Source organism: Numida meleagris, chromosome 14, assembly GCF_002078875.1.
Source record: "Numida meleagris isolate 19003 breed g44 Domestic line chromosome 14, NumMel1.0, whole genome shotgun sequence".
Taxonomy (NCBI): Eukaryota; Metazoa; Chordata; class Aves; order Galliformes; family Numididae; genus Numida; species Numida meleagris.
Genome location: NC_034422.1, coordinates 9,507,417 through 9,522,950, shown reverse-complemented (window position 1 = coordinate 9,522,950; position 15,534 = coordinate 9,507,417). Strand labels below are relative to the sequence as shown.

Here is a 15,534-nt window from a genome sequence, read left to right as displayed (position 1 = left end):
TTATGAAGCAAAGGAGGAAATATGAAAGGAAACGTGCATCTAAAGTGTCGGCTGGAGATGCAATAAACTGACAAGTTCCTCCTTGCCTTGCTCAGTATGAGCAGCTCTGGGATGGTGAGAACTGGGGGCTGGCACTGAACTGCCAAATTTCAGCTGCTCTACATGAAACAATGACAGTCAGAACCAAACACTGTGCTGAGATGGTTGAATTCACTCAAATCTGAAAGGAGAGAGAGGCTAAAACACGTTATGCGCTCCAGCACTGCCACAATGCCTTTTAACGTATGCCTGTGAGATTAAAAGACAAGCTCCCATGCAAGATCTGGAGGGGAAATAACAGGGGCACTAACAGCAGAAAGCGCTGCCTAGATGGGGCCATGCAAGTGAGGTGCCACGGCTCTGCCTGGAGCAGCCCACCTGCAGCAGGTGCTTCACAGACACCCACCTGTGTGCGTGCACGGGGGGATGCTCCCGGTGGCCTGCAGAGGAAAGTCCTGGGCAGCCCCAGCTCCGTCCTGCCAGCGCTGCGGCAGCAGCTGCTTACGAACTCCAAGCACACCCCTTCTCTTAGCAGCGAGCTATTTTTATTACCCCGCTCACTATTACCAGAATTAGTCACACGTTTTATTTGAATATTTTGAACCACTGCCACGGAGATAAATCTCAGGTTCTTACACCTACTTCTACATTTCACATGCAGCCGAAACGCACAAAATGCTGTTAGCTAATGAAGGTTAGGAACGTGGATCCATCATGGTTGTTAGCACCAGTTAAGAACGAGAAAAGAGAAAGACCTTATCTCGCCAAACTTGCAACTTAAATAAGCAAGATAGAACAGGGAAAGTACAGGAAAATAAAACCAATATGCATTACTCTTCCGTACCATTTATCCTATGGTCTTGAGAGCTCTAAAACATGGTGTACTTAATATGGGAAAACTAGAGATCCTTTGGGATGGGAAGGTCACTCCTCCTCTACATCCAGGAGGTACAGCTTGCACTTCAGTTCTGAATTAGCTCATTAAGACAGCAGTGATTTGTGAGGGCCCACGGTCACCGTTTCTGAAGTAGGCAGCAAACCACTTCATGGCTCTGGGCAGCCTGGTCTAGCGGTTGGTGACCCTGCACTCAGCAGGGGGGTTGAGACTTGATGATCTTTGAGGTCCTTTTCAACCCAGGCCATTCTATGATTCTATGTACTTCAATATTTAAAATACTAAAAAAACAAACACAACTATTTAAAACCCGAGCAAACCTCTGCAAATAACAAAAGTAGGCTTCATTCTGATTGAGAAGCATGCATGTAACAGTTCAAAGGGAGATACCAGAAGAGGCAGATCAGGGGTTAAATCAGGCTTTACATAAGCCTGATTTGAGCAGGTGATAGGATAGAAGATGATCTAGCTCTTACCTGCCTGCAAAGTGACCCAGCAGGTAAACCACAGAGAAGCACCTCTCTGAGAACAGGTGACTGTATGGCAGGAAACACAGAGAACAGCCCATCTGCAGCTAAGCTGGTCTCTCTGAAAAGCTGTAACTAACATATGCCCCTGCATGCTGCATTTTATAGCTTGTAACTGTTTGAACAATCATAGTTGCCCCTCTGACAGCTAACAACAAAACACATTGAGTGCAAGGGCTGAGGGAGGGTCAGAACACGTACAGATGCTCAGAAGGGCTTGAAATTAAAGTTCCTGACCCAGCACAAACGAAGGAAGGAAATGCTCTTCTATCCCCAGTACGAGAACGAGGAGCTCTACGCTGTAAGCTGTGCTCCACTGTGGATGCAGGCTTTACCCAGGATCTATTGGACATTTGTCTCAGTATCTTGGTTTGGTTCTACTTGTTAGATTATTCTTTGCTTTGTCTTTGGACAAACGCTACCGGTATCAACCAGGATAGCAGACCAGGCGTTCCTTTGTTCCCCTGAAACCTCTTGCATTAGATTAGATCCACCACGCACGTGGATTTTATCCTAATGACTCACCCACCAAATTCTTTCTGATCCTATTATTGCACTTCTGTTTAAGTCAGTTGCCAGCAGTACCACAATAGCTCTATTTGCTTCTTTTCAAACTGAAAATCAGAAACCGTGTTCACTTTCTACAAGGTTATCTGAGGAGGGCTACTTTCTTTTAGCGTTACCACATCCATTTGGATTTCAGATCATATATCTACTAAAGAAGCTAAACACGGGGAATTATTTTCAGAGCATCAGACCCTATCTTGGTCAGCAGTAAGCTGGAGTCCTCAGGAAACACGCAAAAGAAGAGGACTAGAAGAGGCATTTTCTCATTTGATTTGTATCCATCACAACCCATCCACTAAGTTAGATTCTTCTGGTGTTTACAGTCCTTGTAAAATGAGCAATTTAAAACGTAAATCATGGGGCAAAATAGTAAAAGAGCATGTATAATAGCAATAGGACACTAAAGAGCAGGTGACACGGTTAAAAGCATGCTGTGAATGTTCCTAGTATGCCAGTACAAAACTCATTCCTCAGGTGTCATTACATTGGAAAGCAAAACTGTACGTTTCCTCTAAACACTCAAGTCTCCTGAATGGGGCAAATCAGATTTGTGAAGATCCAAACTTAATCCACAGGCATTCTCGGGTACCAAGATAATTATGGCAAAATTCAACCCTGACAGTGTTTCCCACTTCTCTATTACACTTACAGCCACGACAACAGCGCTGGGACTGAGGGATCTCTGCTTTACAAGCTCTGGTTGCAATCAGAGCATCAACACTGGAATGTCATATTTAAAATGGCACTTTTGATAATAGTACGCCCATTGATCTCCCAACAATTCCTTTATACCCTCCGAAATACAACTCTACAGAATGGTCTTTGAGGACCAACTTCAATGTTATCTTCTGCGTGCATGTAAGCTGTCATACAACCACGTTCCTCAGAAACCTCAGCTGGTTTCCTTCTCTTCCTTCTCCATTCCCTTTTCAGAATAAAGAAATATTGCATTTACATTAGCCCGTCAGTCTGACAAACGTACAGTAAGACAAAAGGCACAAACTATATTCAGTTACTTGTTGTTATATTTTTATTTGAAAAAGAAGAATTCTATAAAGCCTTAAAGAACAATCTTACCTGAAACTGCCATAGACTATGAGGAGAATAGAAATCAGGAAAGTAGACACTTGGCTGGAATCCACAAGGGAATACGCCCTGGAATTGGAAAAGAGAAGACAGGTGTGTCATCAGAGTGCCCATTTCTCCTGTGCCGTTTGCTCATTCTTATCATCACACAAACAGAAATGGGGGTAGCAAATCCTTATGGCAGCTATCCCCAACGCTCTCGTATCACCCAGGAACACAAAATCTGTTGCCTGTAATTTAACTTCTTACATTCAAGACCGCAGCCCTCAAAGTTTGCACGGCAATCAAAGAACAACTCAAAACCCTGGTGGTAAGCACAGCGAGATTGGTTTCCCTCAAACACATCCGAATTGCTTCAGTTGCAACTAATGCAACCCTGCACGTAAGTAACACCAAGCTGGTTTTCTTATGCCTTAGCTGATCACACTTCAGCTGCAACGTGGCAGCGGAGGTCAAGGCTCACCCAGCCCAGGAAAAAGCAGCACAAATGAGCCCAACAACTCAAACACACAACAAAAGCTGCAATGTGCACTTCTTAAATCACACACAATTACTCCGCTGTTACATCCTGCACGCCACAAGCAGGGGGTTTACAGCAATTTCAGCAGGAGGCTTAAAATCCACCTGAGTTTCAATGCATTTCCCGACACAACGCACCTTTGTGTTGGTAAAGCACAGAAGTGTCGGTATTCTCCAGTATTTTCTGGCACACTGAGCCATGCTCCATAGCTCCCACTGGGCACTCTGCATCCGGACAGCAGACAGAAGCTGCTCTGCACACCCCCAGCTTGCACTCGCATGCGGGGAGCGCGGTTGATACGACAGAGGACAGAAGATCAACGCAGTGTTTTACAAAAAGTGTGTATTTGCAATGTAGCCCCAACAATGAGTAAATATAAATGGTCTTCGGGTGATGCATGCTCGTTTTAGCTAATGATTACTAGTACGCAGGCAGAAGGAACGGCGTAAGGATGAGCACGATGTGGCTGCTCGCCTTGCTAGCAGCTTTGATCCCAGGGAGAGGCATTGCCTGGCCTGGCTCTGGGCTGAGGGAGAAGGAAACTCGTGTCCTGTTTGGGCCTGAGCGTAAGCAGTGGAATTTACCTATTAAAGGAACCCTCAGGAACTCCAAAGTAGTAAGAGAAGCAAAAAGAAGGAATAGAATTTCACCTTGATTTAAACATGTCCAGGGTTATGCGGTAAATTTCATTAGCAGATGTTTATAGAACGATATATTCATGAATTGGCCAACGCTTTTGAGATGAACAGCGTTTTCTACGTAAGTCACCATTCCCTGACAGCTTTGGAAGTCCATCATTTCATCACCATTACTCAAAACAAGGTTGCAAGTGTCAGGAAGACTGGTACAGCAGACGGATGGGCCCTGTACATCATCCACTGAGCACTGCATGAAAACCTGAAGGCCATTTTGTAACACTGAAGAAACCAAATATACGTAAGCCCATTCTAAACAATGATCTAATATAGCATAACGCTACTGACACGCTACAGCAGGGAGCAGAACAGCTGCGTGCTGCTTCCATACAAGGGAAAAACCAGATAAATGCTTTCTCATGCACGAATCTAGAGTAGAGAGAACGAGCAGGTGACAAAACCGCATCAACGTCTGAGAAGCGAGATTGCTTCATGGTTCCGAACGCGCTGCGAAAGGCCAGACTGCAATCCGCGGGCCCACTTGTATTTTTAACTGAAACCTAAATTTATTTTCTATAGGTCAACCGCCCATCGGATTCCACACGCACGGAGCTGGATTCCCCCCCAGCACGCAGGCTGGCACGGTGCCTCCGCCAGCCACGGCAGCAGGGCTGGGCTGCGTTCTTCGCCAGCGGGATCAGCCCAAACCCAAACAAATACCCACACGCGGGGCGCTTCAGAAGCTGGAGCGTGCTTTGTGCGTTAGCTGCTCACCAGCCTTCCACTGCACGCACAGAAGTGAAACAACGAAACCATTTTCCTCCTTTAAGTCCTTTCAGAACATTAACTATTTATTCTGAGAACAAGTAGTGAAAGCTCGGGTTCGGAAAGTGCCGGTGACAAGTCTGCATGCAGCAGTTGTTATTTTACTTAAAGCCTGATTTTAGAAGCAATTCTTAGTGCTTACTACATAACGACCCTTTCAGTCTCATTCTGAGAACTAACACTGGGTAAGACCATGCTAAAGACTGCTTGCTGTCTCCTGAAGGACTTATTTTAGTGCAGCTGAACTGTGTGCCACGTGTGATAACCAAACAACTACCAACCCGCTTCTAAGCTCCGTTATCAATGCAGAGCGCTACTCAGAACACAAGGGCACTGCTGGTTTTCCCAGCTGAGCACATTCCTTTCTCATACTTCCTCACCTAGAGCAGTGAGGAAGCTGGTTTAGAAGCAAGTCATTCAGCTCAGGCTATCAGACAGATTCTGGTTAAGTCACCAACGTGACTGCTACCTAGTGCTGTTAGACCCAAGCACTGTACAAACCCCAGCATGCTGATGGCTGACTTCTCTTCACGAGCTCCTTACACTGGCCACCACCAGAGCCAGAGCTCCCCACCACCTGCTCCAGAGCCCAAGCCCCACGCTGAGCCTGCACCCCTACAAGGCTGAGGTCCGTTCTGGTAAACCCTGCCGTCCAGCCAGCTTCATGGCAAAGGGCTCACGACACAGAGCCTGCTGAGACACGCCAGGACAGGGACACAGCGAGCACTGTTCTATAGCATACCCCGTGTGTCAGCCTCGTGGCCGTACAGTGACAGCATTGTCTGCACAACAACCCCGCAGCGAGCCCTCCCGCCTGGCACGGGGTGCCCCGTGGGCCCTCCCCTCTGTCAGGCCGGCAGGGACACCCAGCCACCACAGGAGCCCACCAGCCACAGCTGCCGTTCCAGGCAGCGCTCGCCCTTCTTCTGGGAAGAGATGAGTAACTTACTTTTTATTTTGTTTCGTTGTTTTTTTTTGGTATTTCCACCCAGTCAACACCAACACTGTTTTTTTTGTTTTTGTTTTTTAATGTCTCAGCTCTTCTTTATTACCAAAAGATAAGTGACTTCCCAAGAGTCCCAGTGGTCCTTCCAAACCAGCAGAGGCCCTTTTGTGCTGAGCACTGAGCATCTGTAACTCATTTTGTTCATTGATGAACCAGAAAAAGACAGCAGAACTAGGAACCAAGCACATCTGCTTTCTCAAATGCTTCAGATTCCCAATCCTGCACATTTCTGGGCATAAAAATCAAAGAGCAGCATTGGCTCAAGCACCCACAAACCTTTCAGAGATGGGGAAAGCGCTGCGTAAATGAAATAAAAGTTTCTTTCTGTACATGTAGAATCAAATAAATTCAGTCCCACTGATAACTGCCATCCTGCTGAGCTCCAGGTGTGAGACAAATGGCCATGAAAAACTCTACTGCAAATCCTGTATGTTCAGGGTGACTGAGCACTGGGACGGGCTGCCCAGAGAGGTGTGGAGTCTTCTCCTATGGAGATACTCAAGGCCCATCTGGACACCTTCCTGTGTGACCTGCTGGAGGGCACCTGCTTTAGCAGGGTTGGACTCCATGATCTCTCGAGGGCCCTTCCAGCCCCTGCCATTCTGCGATCCTCCTGCCTGCACCGCGAAGTCTCCATAGCAATGTATGCTGAGGGCCTTGGCCATGAATCTCCTCACGCAGAAGCTGGTGTAACAGCAGCAAGATAAAATACTGCACAAACTGTACATAGACCAGAATGCAAAGAACAGAGCTGCAAACAGAGCAGAGCAACAAATAAAGCATAACCACTTGAAAAGCGCACTGGATGAACTATCATCGCTCAAGTTTGCACAGTGATAGAAGATTCAGTTCACCATTTTTCAATTTTTTTATTTTTTTTTAAATCAGTGACTAACATCCAAACACTTTCAGAATTAGTGGAAACTAAAGTACAAAAGGAAGGTGGATGTATGAGATTGGCTAGAGTATGGATGCATTAAAATACTACAGACAGAGCTTTCACTTTGCCTAAGGGGACCGAATCAACTTGTAGGCATCCATCACAGCACCACAGAAAGGGGCAATGATTAGAATGTCAGGAGATCATTTAATTCAGGGAGCTGCACTTTGACCTTACTTTGGAGGACAACCAATCGGCAGTGATTGACCTCACCTGTTGTTAGAAGCACTCATCAATGAAATCACAAAACCCGATTTGCCAAACTTTTCTTCCCAAGCCAAAAGCCCTCCTGCACCCCTGGGAACACAGTACGCCCGACACAGCTCTGGTACAGGATCTGTGAGCAATGACCACAAAAACTTCACATACTCTTCACGTTCAAAGCCACAACTATTTATTCACTCAATACGGTGCTCTTTGTCTACAGTTAAAATACCACTTTTGCTATCAAATGCCCACTGTCTGCTCCCCAGGTACGCAGCAATAATCCCCGTCCATCAAAACACGCATCCTGCTTTTCCAATTTCCGTTCTCTCCCAAAGGAAACTCCTTGTAGGTGTCTACCAGCACTGAAAGGGCCACCAGGAAACATCCCCTTTCTCATCCCATTACTCAACACTCATTTCCAGAGCTCGCTGGATGCAAGCATTCAGTTTGGGTGTCCTATCTCAGCAGACAGTCAATACTTTCAAAGGGAACCAGGAAAATAATAGCTGTGTCAAACAAAATTAGGGATGGAGGGAGCTCCCACTTCCCCACACCTCAGGGTTTAATACATTTCAAGCGCTATTTTATGTGCTTATTGCATCAGTGATTGCTAGTGGAACGTTCTCATAGAGAAAACGTGAAAAGGAAGTCAAGAAATACTAGTTGTGCATCCAGGGCAAGGAACAGGAGAATGTTTCCCAGGTCACCTCCCCTGCCCCACCGTGGGTTCTGCAGCCATCAGCTGCATTCAGGAACCAACACTGCTCTTCTTTCTACTACTCACAAGGAAAATGTGTTTGTTTGTTTTTTTTTTAATCTACTTGTCTCTCAACATTTGAGAAACATTACACTAATTTATTCCTTAAAAGAAGGTTGAGAGACTACGGTGATCAAAAGAGCTCATTGCTAAGAGCAATTTATTGGTGATGGTGTAAGGCATGTGGGATCTGTCACTGGAGCACCACTCGTTACGGGCAGCAAATCCAACACCCAAGCAGAGCTTTAGGGCACGTTAAAGAAGAGCACCACCACGAGCACTAAGATCATTTACAGATCATGTGCAAATATTCATTTGGGTTGGAGGTGGACTCACTCCATAGGTAAAACCAATACTACTTTTTTCCTTTACTGGATTCCAGGTCAAGGGTATATCTAAAAAGCCTCTTTCAACTGCCTTACGTGTGCAAGATGTATATGTATTTAACAGCCTCCATTAGGCTTGATGCCAAACCAAAGTTAAATCTGAGTGTAACAGTTAAAAGTATAATTTTAAGTGTGAAGTCATGGCACCTACAGCTGTAAACATATCTCAACACTATACCATTCTTCAGCATGATTCATAGGAAAAACAAGCAAGTTGCTACGGCTTCACTTACATTAAAGGAACAGAGTGCTTTCTGAACTCATTTCAGCTCACTGTCATGTGCAGGTAAGAGTCTGCTAAGCCTGAGTAATGTATCAGAAAAAAAAAAGCAGGTCTGAAGTGAAAAAAAGTAATCTGAGACATCCCATTAAAACCTTATTTTCCTATGTAGACTTGGCTAGGACTCAGGCAGGCTTTCCAAGGTTAGAACGGGAGCACAAACCTGCTGTTCATCAGACACAGATCTCAGGACATCATCTGCACATGACTAGATAACTAACGTATACTTCACACGTGCAATTAAAACAAAATAATTCCCTCTTCTGTCCTTTTGCCAGAAGCTGCTTCCCTGAAGCTCCCCCCCTCCAAACGAACACCCAGTGCCCAACGGAAGCACTGCTTGAGCCCACTCCAACACGAAGCCGAAGCGTGCATTCAGCAAGGCACCAAGAGGGAATCCTGCAAGAACACAACTGCTGTTAAAAACATTCTCTGAGCTGCCCTTTTGGTTCACCAGACTGTTTGCCAACAGAGCAAAGAATTAGATGCTTCACAATGTTTAACAACTCCAGTAACTGGACAATCTCCAGACTTCGCCCTCAGCTTGGAGCGCTCACTTCCAGGCAGCAGTGAGAGCACAACTTCCAATCACTGCACCAAGTGTAACAATGCCTTCCTCCTTCAAAGCAGCACTACTTCCATGCAGCACACAGGAGCATCCCTGCTTCCCAAAGCACACTAATGTGTCAGCTCCGACCTCCTTGCTGCTCTAGTGAAGCCATGCCAAACAGGATTCTTGGGAGAAAAATCTACCACCTGTGGTCAATGGAGAAAAATGGCATCTTCAAATAATTTGTGCCAGGCATACATATTTGTTTGAGGGGTATGACGTCAAAATAAACATCCAAAGAGACACTGCTGCAGCAGAAAATACAGGCTTTCTTATTTCATACCCCATATTTATAGACTGAATGGGAACTCAAAAACCCGATTTTCATCTCTTTCCTATAAACATAAACGTACTGTTCTGAGGTTCATTGTTTCACTGAGGAGAGCTGGTTGGTTGATGTGGTTTTAGGCTGTTTGTTTGCTTTTTGCTTTTGCTGTAGGATGGACATACAAAAAAGGCCTGGGAACCTTCCCTCCTTTCTCAAAGAAAGAAAAAACCCAAGATGTCATGACAAACAGGGTATGCTTCGTAATGGTTTGTTACCGAATTCCTCCCAGATTTGTTTTTACTAGTCACCTCCGGAGATGCAGCACGCAATAGCATCTGTTTTATTCCTGGAAACAATCCTGAAGGTGTCTGTCCATACAAGCCCTCCTGAGCAGGCACGCAGGTGTACATACAACCCCAGCTGCCAGGTTCCCACCCCAAGCAGGGCAGCACTGCCCCAGGGTGAGGCCGCCAGGAAAGCCCAGGCATCAGCAAAAGCAAGAGGTACCACAAGTAACCGTGCTGCATTTGCACAGGCTGAAGTATCAGTAGGTTTTCATGAGAATAAGAGGCAAAACTCATCTGTAAACTCTGTATGAGCAGAGCACTTGTACTCATGTACTTGTCCCCATAGTCTGTCAATTCCTAGAAGACGTCAGTGTACCACAGAGGGCAGATTGCAGCATTGATCCAGTACCATAAACAGCCTAACCAAAATAGGAATATCGTGCTTTGGAGGGAAGAATAAGAACAACAAATATTGGAACAAGAAGTAAACATATAAAAATGAAAACATACATAAATGTACGTGTGACACACGTGACAAAGCAAGGTGGTCGTGGCTCAGCCGCAAGAACGAACCAAAGTTGCATAACCCACACAGGAAAACTCTCCTCATCTGGAACTGTTTCCATGCCCCGCAGATAACCAAGTGGAGGACTGGAAGGAGGGGAACAGCTCAGACCGAGGCCCGCTAGGCACAGTCCCTCCTCGTCACAGCCACAAGCACGGCTCTTTATGCAGATATTCAGATTCCACCAGCTCAGTGAACTCCGCAAAGGTCAGCCTGATATTTAGCCTACCCCGAAGCTTTGCTGAAACAGCTCTTCTATCTAAACTACCACTTTCAGCTGTATAAATTTTCCAAAAATAGTTCCTTTCACATCGGGGAAAAAAGAAAAAAGGCAGATCAAGGGTGTGGTTACTGTAATTTAAGCCAACAGAGTACCATTGTGCAAACTGCCCACGCGCCGTGCGAGACAGCCTCCTCTGCAGCCAACCCCTGCGCTTTACGAAGGGCTGTTCGGAGATGGGAATGGTTATCCCAAATTCAGAAAGTTTTCTGGAATGCTGACAGCTAGTTTTGGGTTATAGAGGTCTCCAACCACTTGGCAGCACAGTTCTGCATCAGCCATAAGACTGAGCAGTGCCAGATTATTTTTATTCTATAGTAAGAACTTACAAACTTCCTCAAAGTCTTCAACACAGGCTCCTATGTTGCACATTTTGATCTCTGTGAGCTTTTTTCACTCAGCAGAAAAGCTCCTTACCAACGACTATGATCACCTACAACACAAGGATGCTTCCTCCTTTCCATCCAGGAACAAACCCACTCACTGCACAGCAAGCAATGAAACCTCTGCACGTGGCAGAGCACAGATCCCTCGGTGGACAGGGTCACATGCAGGCAGGCACTGGGAGCTGGGAAGAATCTGTTTGCTATCCAAACAGGCCAGGACAATCAGAGTATCATCAGGTTCCTAATAACCCAGGTAGAAAGTGCTGTAGGGAACAACAAGCGCAGAGCAGGCCAAGAAATGACCAATAATGGGACCCAAGCACTCAAGGCGTGTTTAATTCACTGAGCGAAGCAAAAGCACTGTCTGAAAGTAACACCTCTGCTAGTTCCCAGCACAAGGGAAATGCAAGGAACTTAAAACATAAAACAAAACCTTCTGGACAGCAAGAAAGAAAAGCTTTAATTAAAACCTCTCACTGGGTTTTCTGTAACACGGTAATGGCGGCGTTTCAGCCTCCCTGCTTTGTGCAGAGATAATGCACTTCTGCCCACATAAAAGTATGTACTTCTACATATGTTTTTAAAAAGGAAATGTAAGGCAAACCTTTACAAAGAATAAAATCCTTTAAACAGGCTGAAAAAAAAATCAAGCATCAAATATGTTTAAGATGTACATTACTGCTGTGTCAAAGAGCAGCATGTCGCCCTGGAAGGGCTCCCAGCCAAGGCCAGAGCACGGACACAGCTCAGCACACACCAGGGAGCCAGTGGAGGGGGCAAACTGAGCTAACAGGGGAGAGACTGCTCCTGCAACGATGCAAGCACAGACTCCTAATGAACTCGAGCTAGAATTCTCACACCCACAAGCACACAGTCTCTGAATCAAAGAGAATGAATGACTACTTTACTTAGTGCAGCAGTAAAACAGAAGCGAGTGAATCAGAGCTACACGCGGGCAGAGCAAACTGAGGCTGCAGCAGCAGTGACACACGGCACGGCAGGGACAGACACACAGCAGGGACAGACAGCACGGCACGCTCCCACCACACCTGCACTGCACACCCAGTGACTCAGGGCAGCAGAAGGCTGGAGACCAGAGCTTGAGCTTAAACCTCAGTATGGCACTAACTGCATATACACAGGCTCCAAGGCAATTAACTTGTAGAAACTGCATATGATTTAGCACATAAGTCAATTAAGTTTTTACTTAGGAAAATTACTACTTCCCCATATGACTCAATCTGCTAATATTAGTCTTTTGGATAGGCTCTTGTGTAATCACATTTTTCCTGAGGTGTTCTCTTGTCATTATTTCTCTTTTTCAATGGTGTTTTATGGGAGTGAACAACAGGGAGGAACGGGGATGGCGTAGGGCAGTGTGGGCCCCAGGGGTAACTGCAATGGGCCAGAACAGAGCTACCGAGACGGTTAGGGGAGATAAGCTCCGAGCTGTTCAGTCTAGGAAAGTACTGAAGAAGAAGTGGGCAAAGAGAAACACCAAAGGTGGAACTACAAGATTAGAATGACCCAAAATGTTGTTACTAGTAATAGGGGAATTCACTCTTTCCTGACACCGGCTGAACAATTCCCCCTCATCAAATCCAAGTTAATTTTCAGATGAGCATCTCCCCAGCCCCAGAACACCGGCGGCAGCACAAGGGACAGCAGCTCTTCCCGTTTCACGCTTCCTGCAGAAAAACAACCACCGCCACCAAACAAAAAACCCCACCCGAACCCATTCCACAAGTATTACCCAGAACGTTTTCTCAGTCCCGAGAAACAAGAAAGAGAAGCAGAACACGTCCTGCTGCTCACTGGCTCCCACTTCTTCCAGCCAGCCGAGGCAGAACAAAGCAGTGACGTCCTGGCACACTGCTGGGGGCACCCCACACGCACAGCCCAACCGGCCCAGAAAGCTGCCATGCTTCCTAACAGCACGCCCACACGAGCAGCCACATTGCCTTCGGTCTGACATCGCACAACCCCTTCTGGACAAACGGAAAGGTATGAAGCTTCTCGTACAGAAGCAAGTGAAATTCAGACGTGACCACTATCAGATGACACCCATCTGAAACTGTGATTAGTTTTTATCAGAGTGACACTGCGATTTCATAACCTTCCATTCTTCTGCAAACAGCTGGCACCTCGCCTCCAAGCAGCTCCAGACGGCCGGGGCGCGGCGGTATTCCTGCAGGAGGGCAGGTAGCTGGGCTCCAAAGCCACTGAAACTTCAACCACCACCCAAGAGACTCGTGTTTGTTTTGGATGGAACGCCTGCTTTTTAAAAAGCAACCTTCTATTAGAAAGCACCAAGGTGATATTGCACTGGAAAGGAAGTTCTCTGCTATTCGCAGGCCAGCTGTTAATTTGGTGGTCATCCTAAAAGCAGAAAAGATGCTCCATAGCAAAAGGACCCGAGATCTCACACCTCCCTCTGAGTGTAACCATCGTTTCACTTCACTTATTCAAATCATTCTCATTTAATGAGTGTTGTACACTAGACAGACTGGAACACATCAGAGCAGTGATCTACTTCCCAAACCATTTTTTGCTTATGTATTCATTAGCTGCTGCAGCACAGCCAGATTACATCTCCAGCCGCGGAGCTCTCGCGCAGGCAGAGGCCGGCCCAGCGCTCCCAGCAGCAGCCATCAGATTCTGCGGTGTAATGAAAAGCTGTGCACACTCAGCCACAAGGACACGAAGGAAAATTTAGGAATACGAGTCAGGCTTACTTCTGTCTCCCCTATCTCTAGCAGAACTGCTCTGAAAAGAGAAACGGTGTTTGTGGAGAGGAGCCTCTCCCAGCAGAGCAGCTAACGCAGCTGCAGACAGGTAAGCTCCTCAGTGCACCAACCCAAAAGGCTCCAAAATCCCCCAGGGCACCTGACAGCCCCTTACAGACTGCTCCCTTTGAAGAAACTGCCTTTCACAATGGCATTCACCATCACAGAACAATACAAAAATCTGGGTACAGTGACTGACCCCAATTTGAAATATCTTACATCTCACTGCACTGGAGAAAAAAGAAGCGTGGAAAGTGAAGATACTCAAAGTGTGCTGAGAAGATGCAAAGGGAATGTCACAGCTCTGCAAGCAGCACCAAGAAACTGACGAGGGGAAGAAAGATCCCTCCTCTGCAAACACAGTTTTCTAGAAGTTGATACTGCTGAAATTTCTAATTCTAAAATGTATTTGCATTCTTGCATAAGAGTTTTGCTCTAGTATTGGAGACAGCGACGTTCCTGGAGCCTGCAAGAGGGATCTGGCTGTCAGAGCTCCAAAGGCTTCAACTTTGTTCAGAACATTGAACATTTAACAAGGTTTCAAGCTGAGCAGCCAGGATGTTTTTAAGCAGCATTCTGTACAGTCAGGGATATGAAAGCTCATATGAAACAAGTCCAGCTATCTACAAAATTATTTTGTTTAAAAACATTGAATTTGTTTAAATTTCAGAACTTTTTGGAGGCTTTTCCCCCCAGACACAACAAGCTTATTTGGAAAAACCTTAGAACCATTCAGTACTGCCTATTTTCTTCCCTAGTGCTATACTGCTTGTATTTTCTGAATCTGGAACACAGAGAGGACAATTTTCCATGCATCAACCCATATCTCAATGAAAACTCTCCCTCCCTCAGCCGTGATGCAAACACCAGGATTCACAGGCACTGCAGCCAGGTTCCTCGTGTCCCCACAGCCATTCCTGCACCATGTGCCCGCTGCGCTCCAGCGCTCTTCTGGATTCCCATGCCTCAAAGCCAACTACAAAAATACGACAGAGGTAAATCCTCCCAATACCCTTCAGTAATCCTCAGTTCCTTTCAGCAACAGGCTGTTCTGAAAACACCTGAGTGTGTCCCCTCCCCACTAGGGGGCTTCTAAACTTCGGATTTTATGCGTGAGCAACAGAATTTTGTATTATTAAAATATAAGAAGAGAAAATGACTTTCATCAATGTGTGATTAACTGCCATTAATCATGCCGAAAGTTACAAATTACACACTACAATCAGACAGAGAAAAGTAAATTAAATACATTTCCTTCCCAGACATCAACTCCAGAAGCATACAGCAATAAGGATGCAGAAAGGAGATGCACAGAAGGACAGAACAGCCCGAGCTGGAAGGGATCCAGGAGGACCATCAAGTCCAACCCCTGAGAAGAACTGTGCTGCTGCTTCTGGATCTTCAAGTGTCATTATAATATTTGAAGTTTGTAAGTAACACCTGTAACTCGTGCTACATTAAATAGCAAATATTTAAGAAGGAAAAGAAATAAAAATCAGCTCTGCTCAGCTTCATCCTAAGGTAGGAAAAGAAAAAAACAGAACAAAAAACATGCTGAGAAGAGCGATTCAATCTAGATATGAGTACAGAGAGAGGCAGGACAACCATCTCACTGCTGCATGGCTGCTAGAGCAAACATCTCAGAAGCCTCTGGATGAGAAACAGGAAGGAGCTCTGGCATT

At 45.9% G+C, this 15,534-nt stretch overlaps 1 protein-coding gene across 6 annotated transcripts in view; it reads right to left on the bottom strand.

Annotated features, from left to right (window-relative positions):
• Positions 1-15,534, bottom strand: part of SPPL3 (signal peptide peptidase like 3) — a 67,993-nt gene that overhangs the window by 18,504 nt on the left and 33,955 nt on the right. For 4 of the 6 annotated variants that reach the window (XM_021413027.1, XM_021413028.1, XM_021413026.1 and 1 more), the window contains one exon: positions 3,106-3,183. In XM_021413027.1, the coding sequence (XP_021268702.1) occupies positions 3,106-3,183 (78 nt within the window). Of the gene's footprint in view, positions 1-3,105; positions 3,184-3,771; positions 13,962-15,534 lie in introns of those variants that run through there. The other 2 variants (XM_021413024.1, XM_021413025.1) reach the window with 2 other exon arrangements.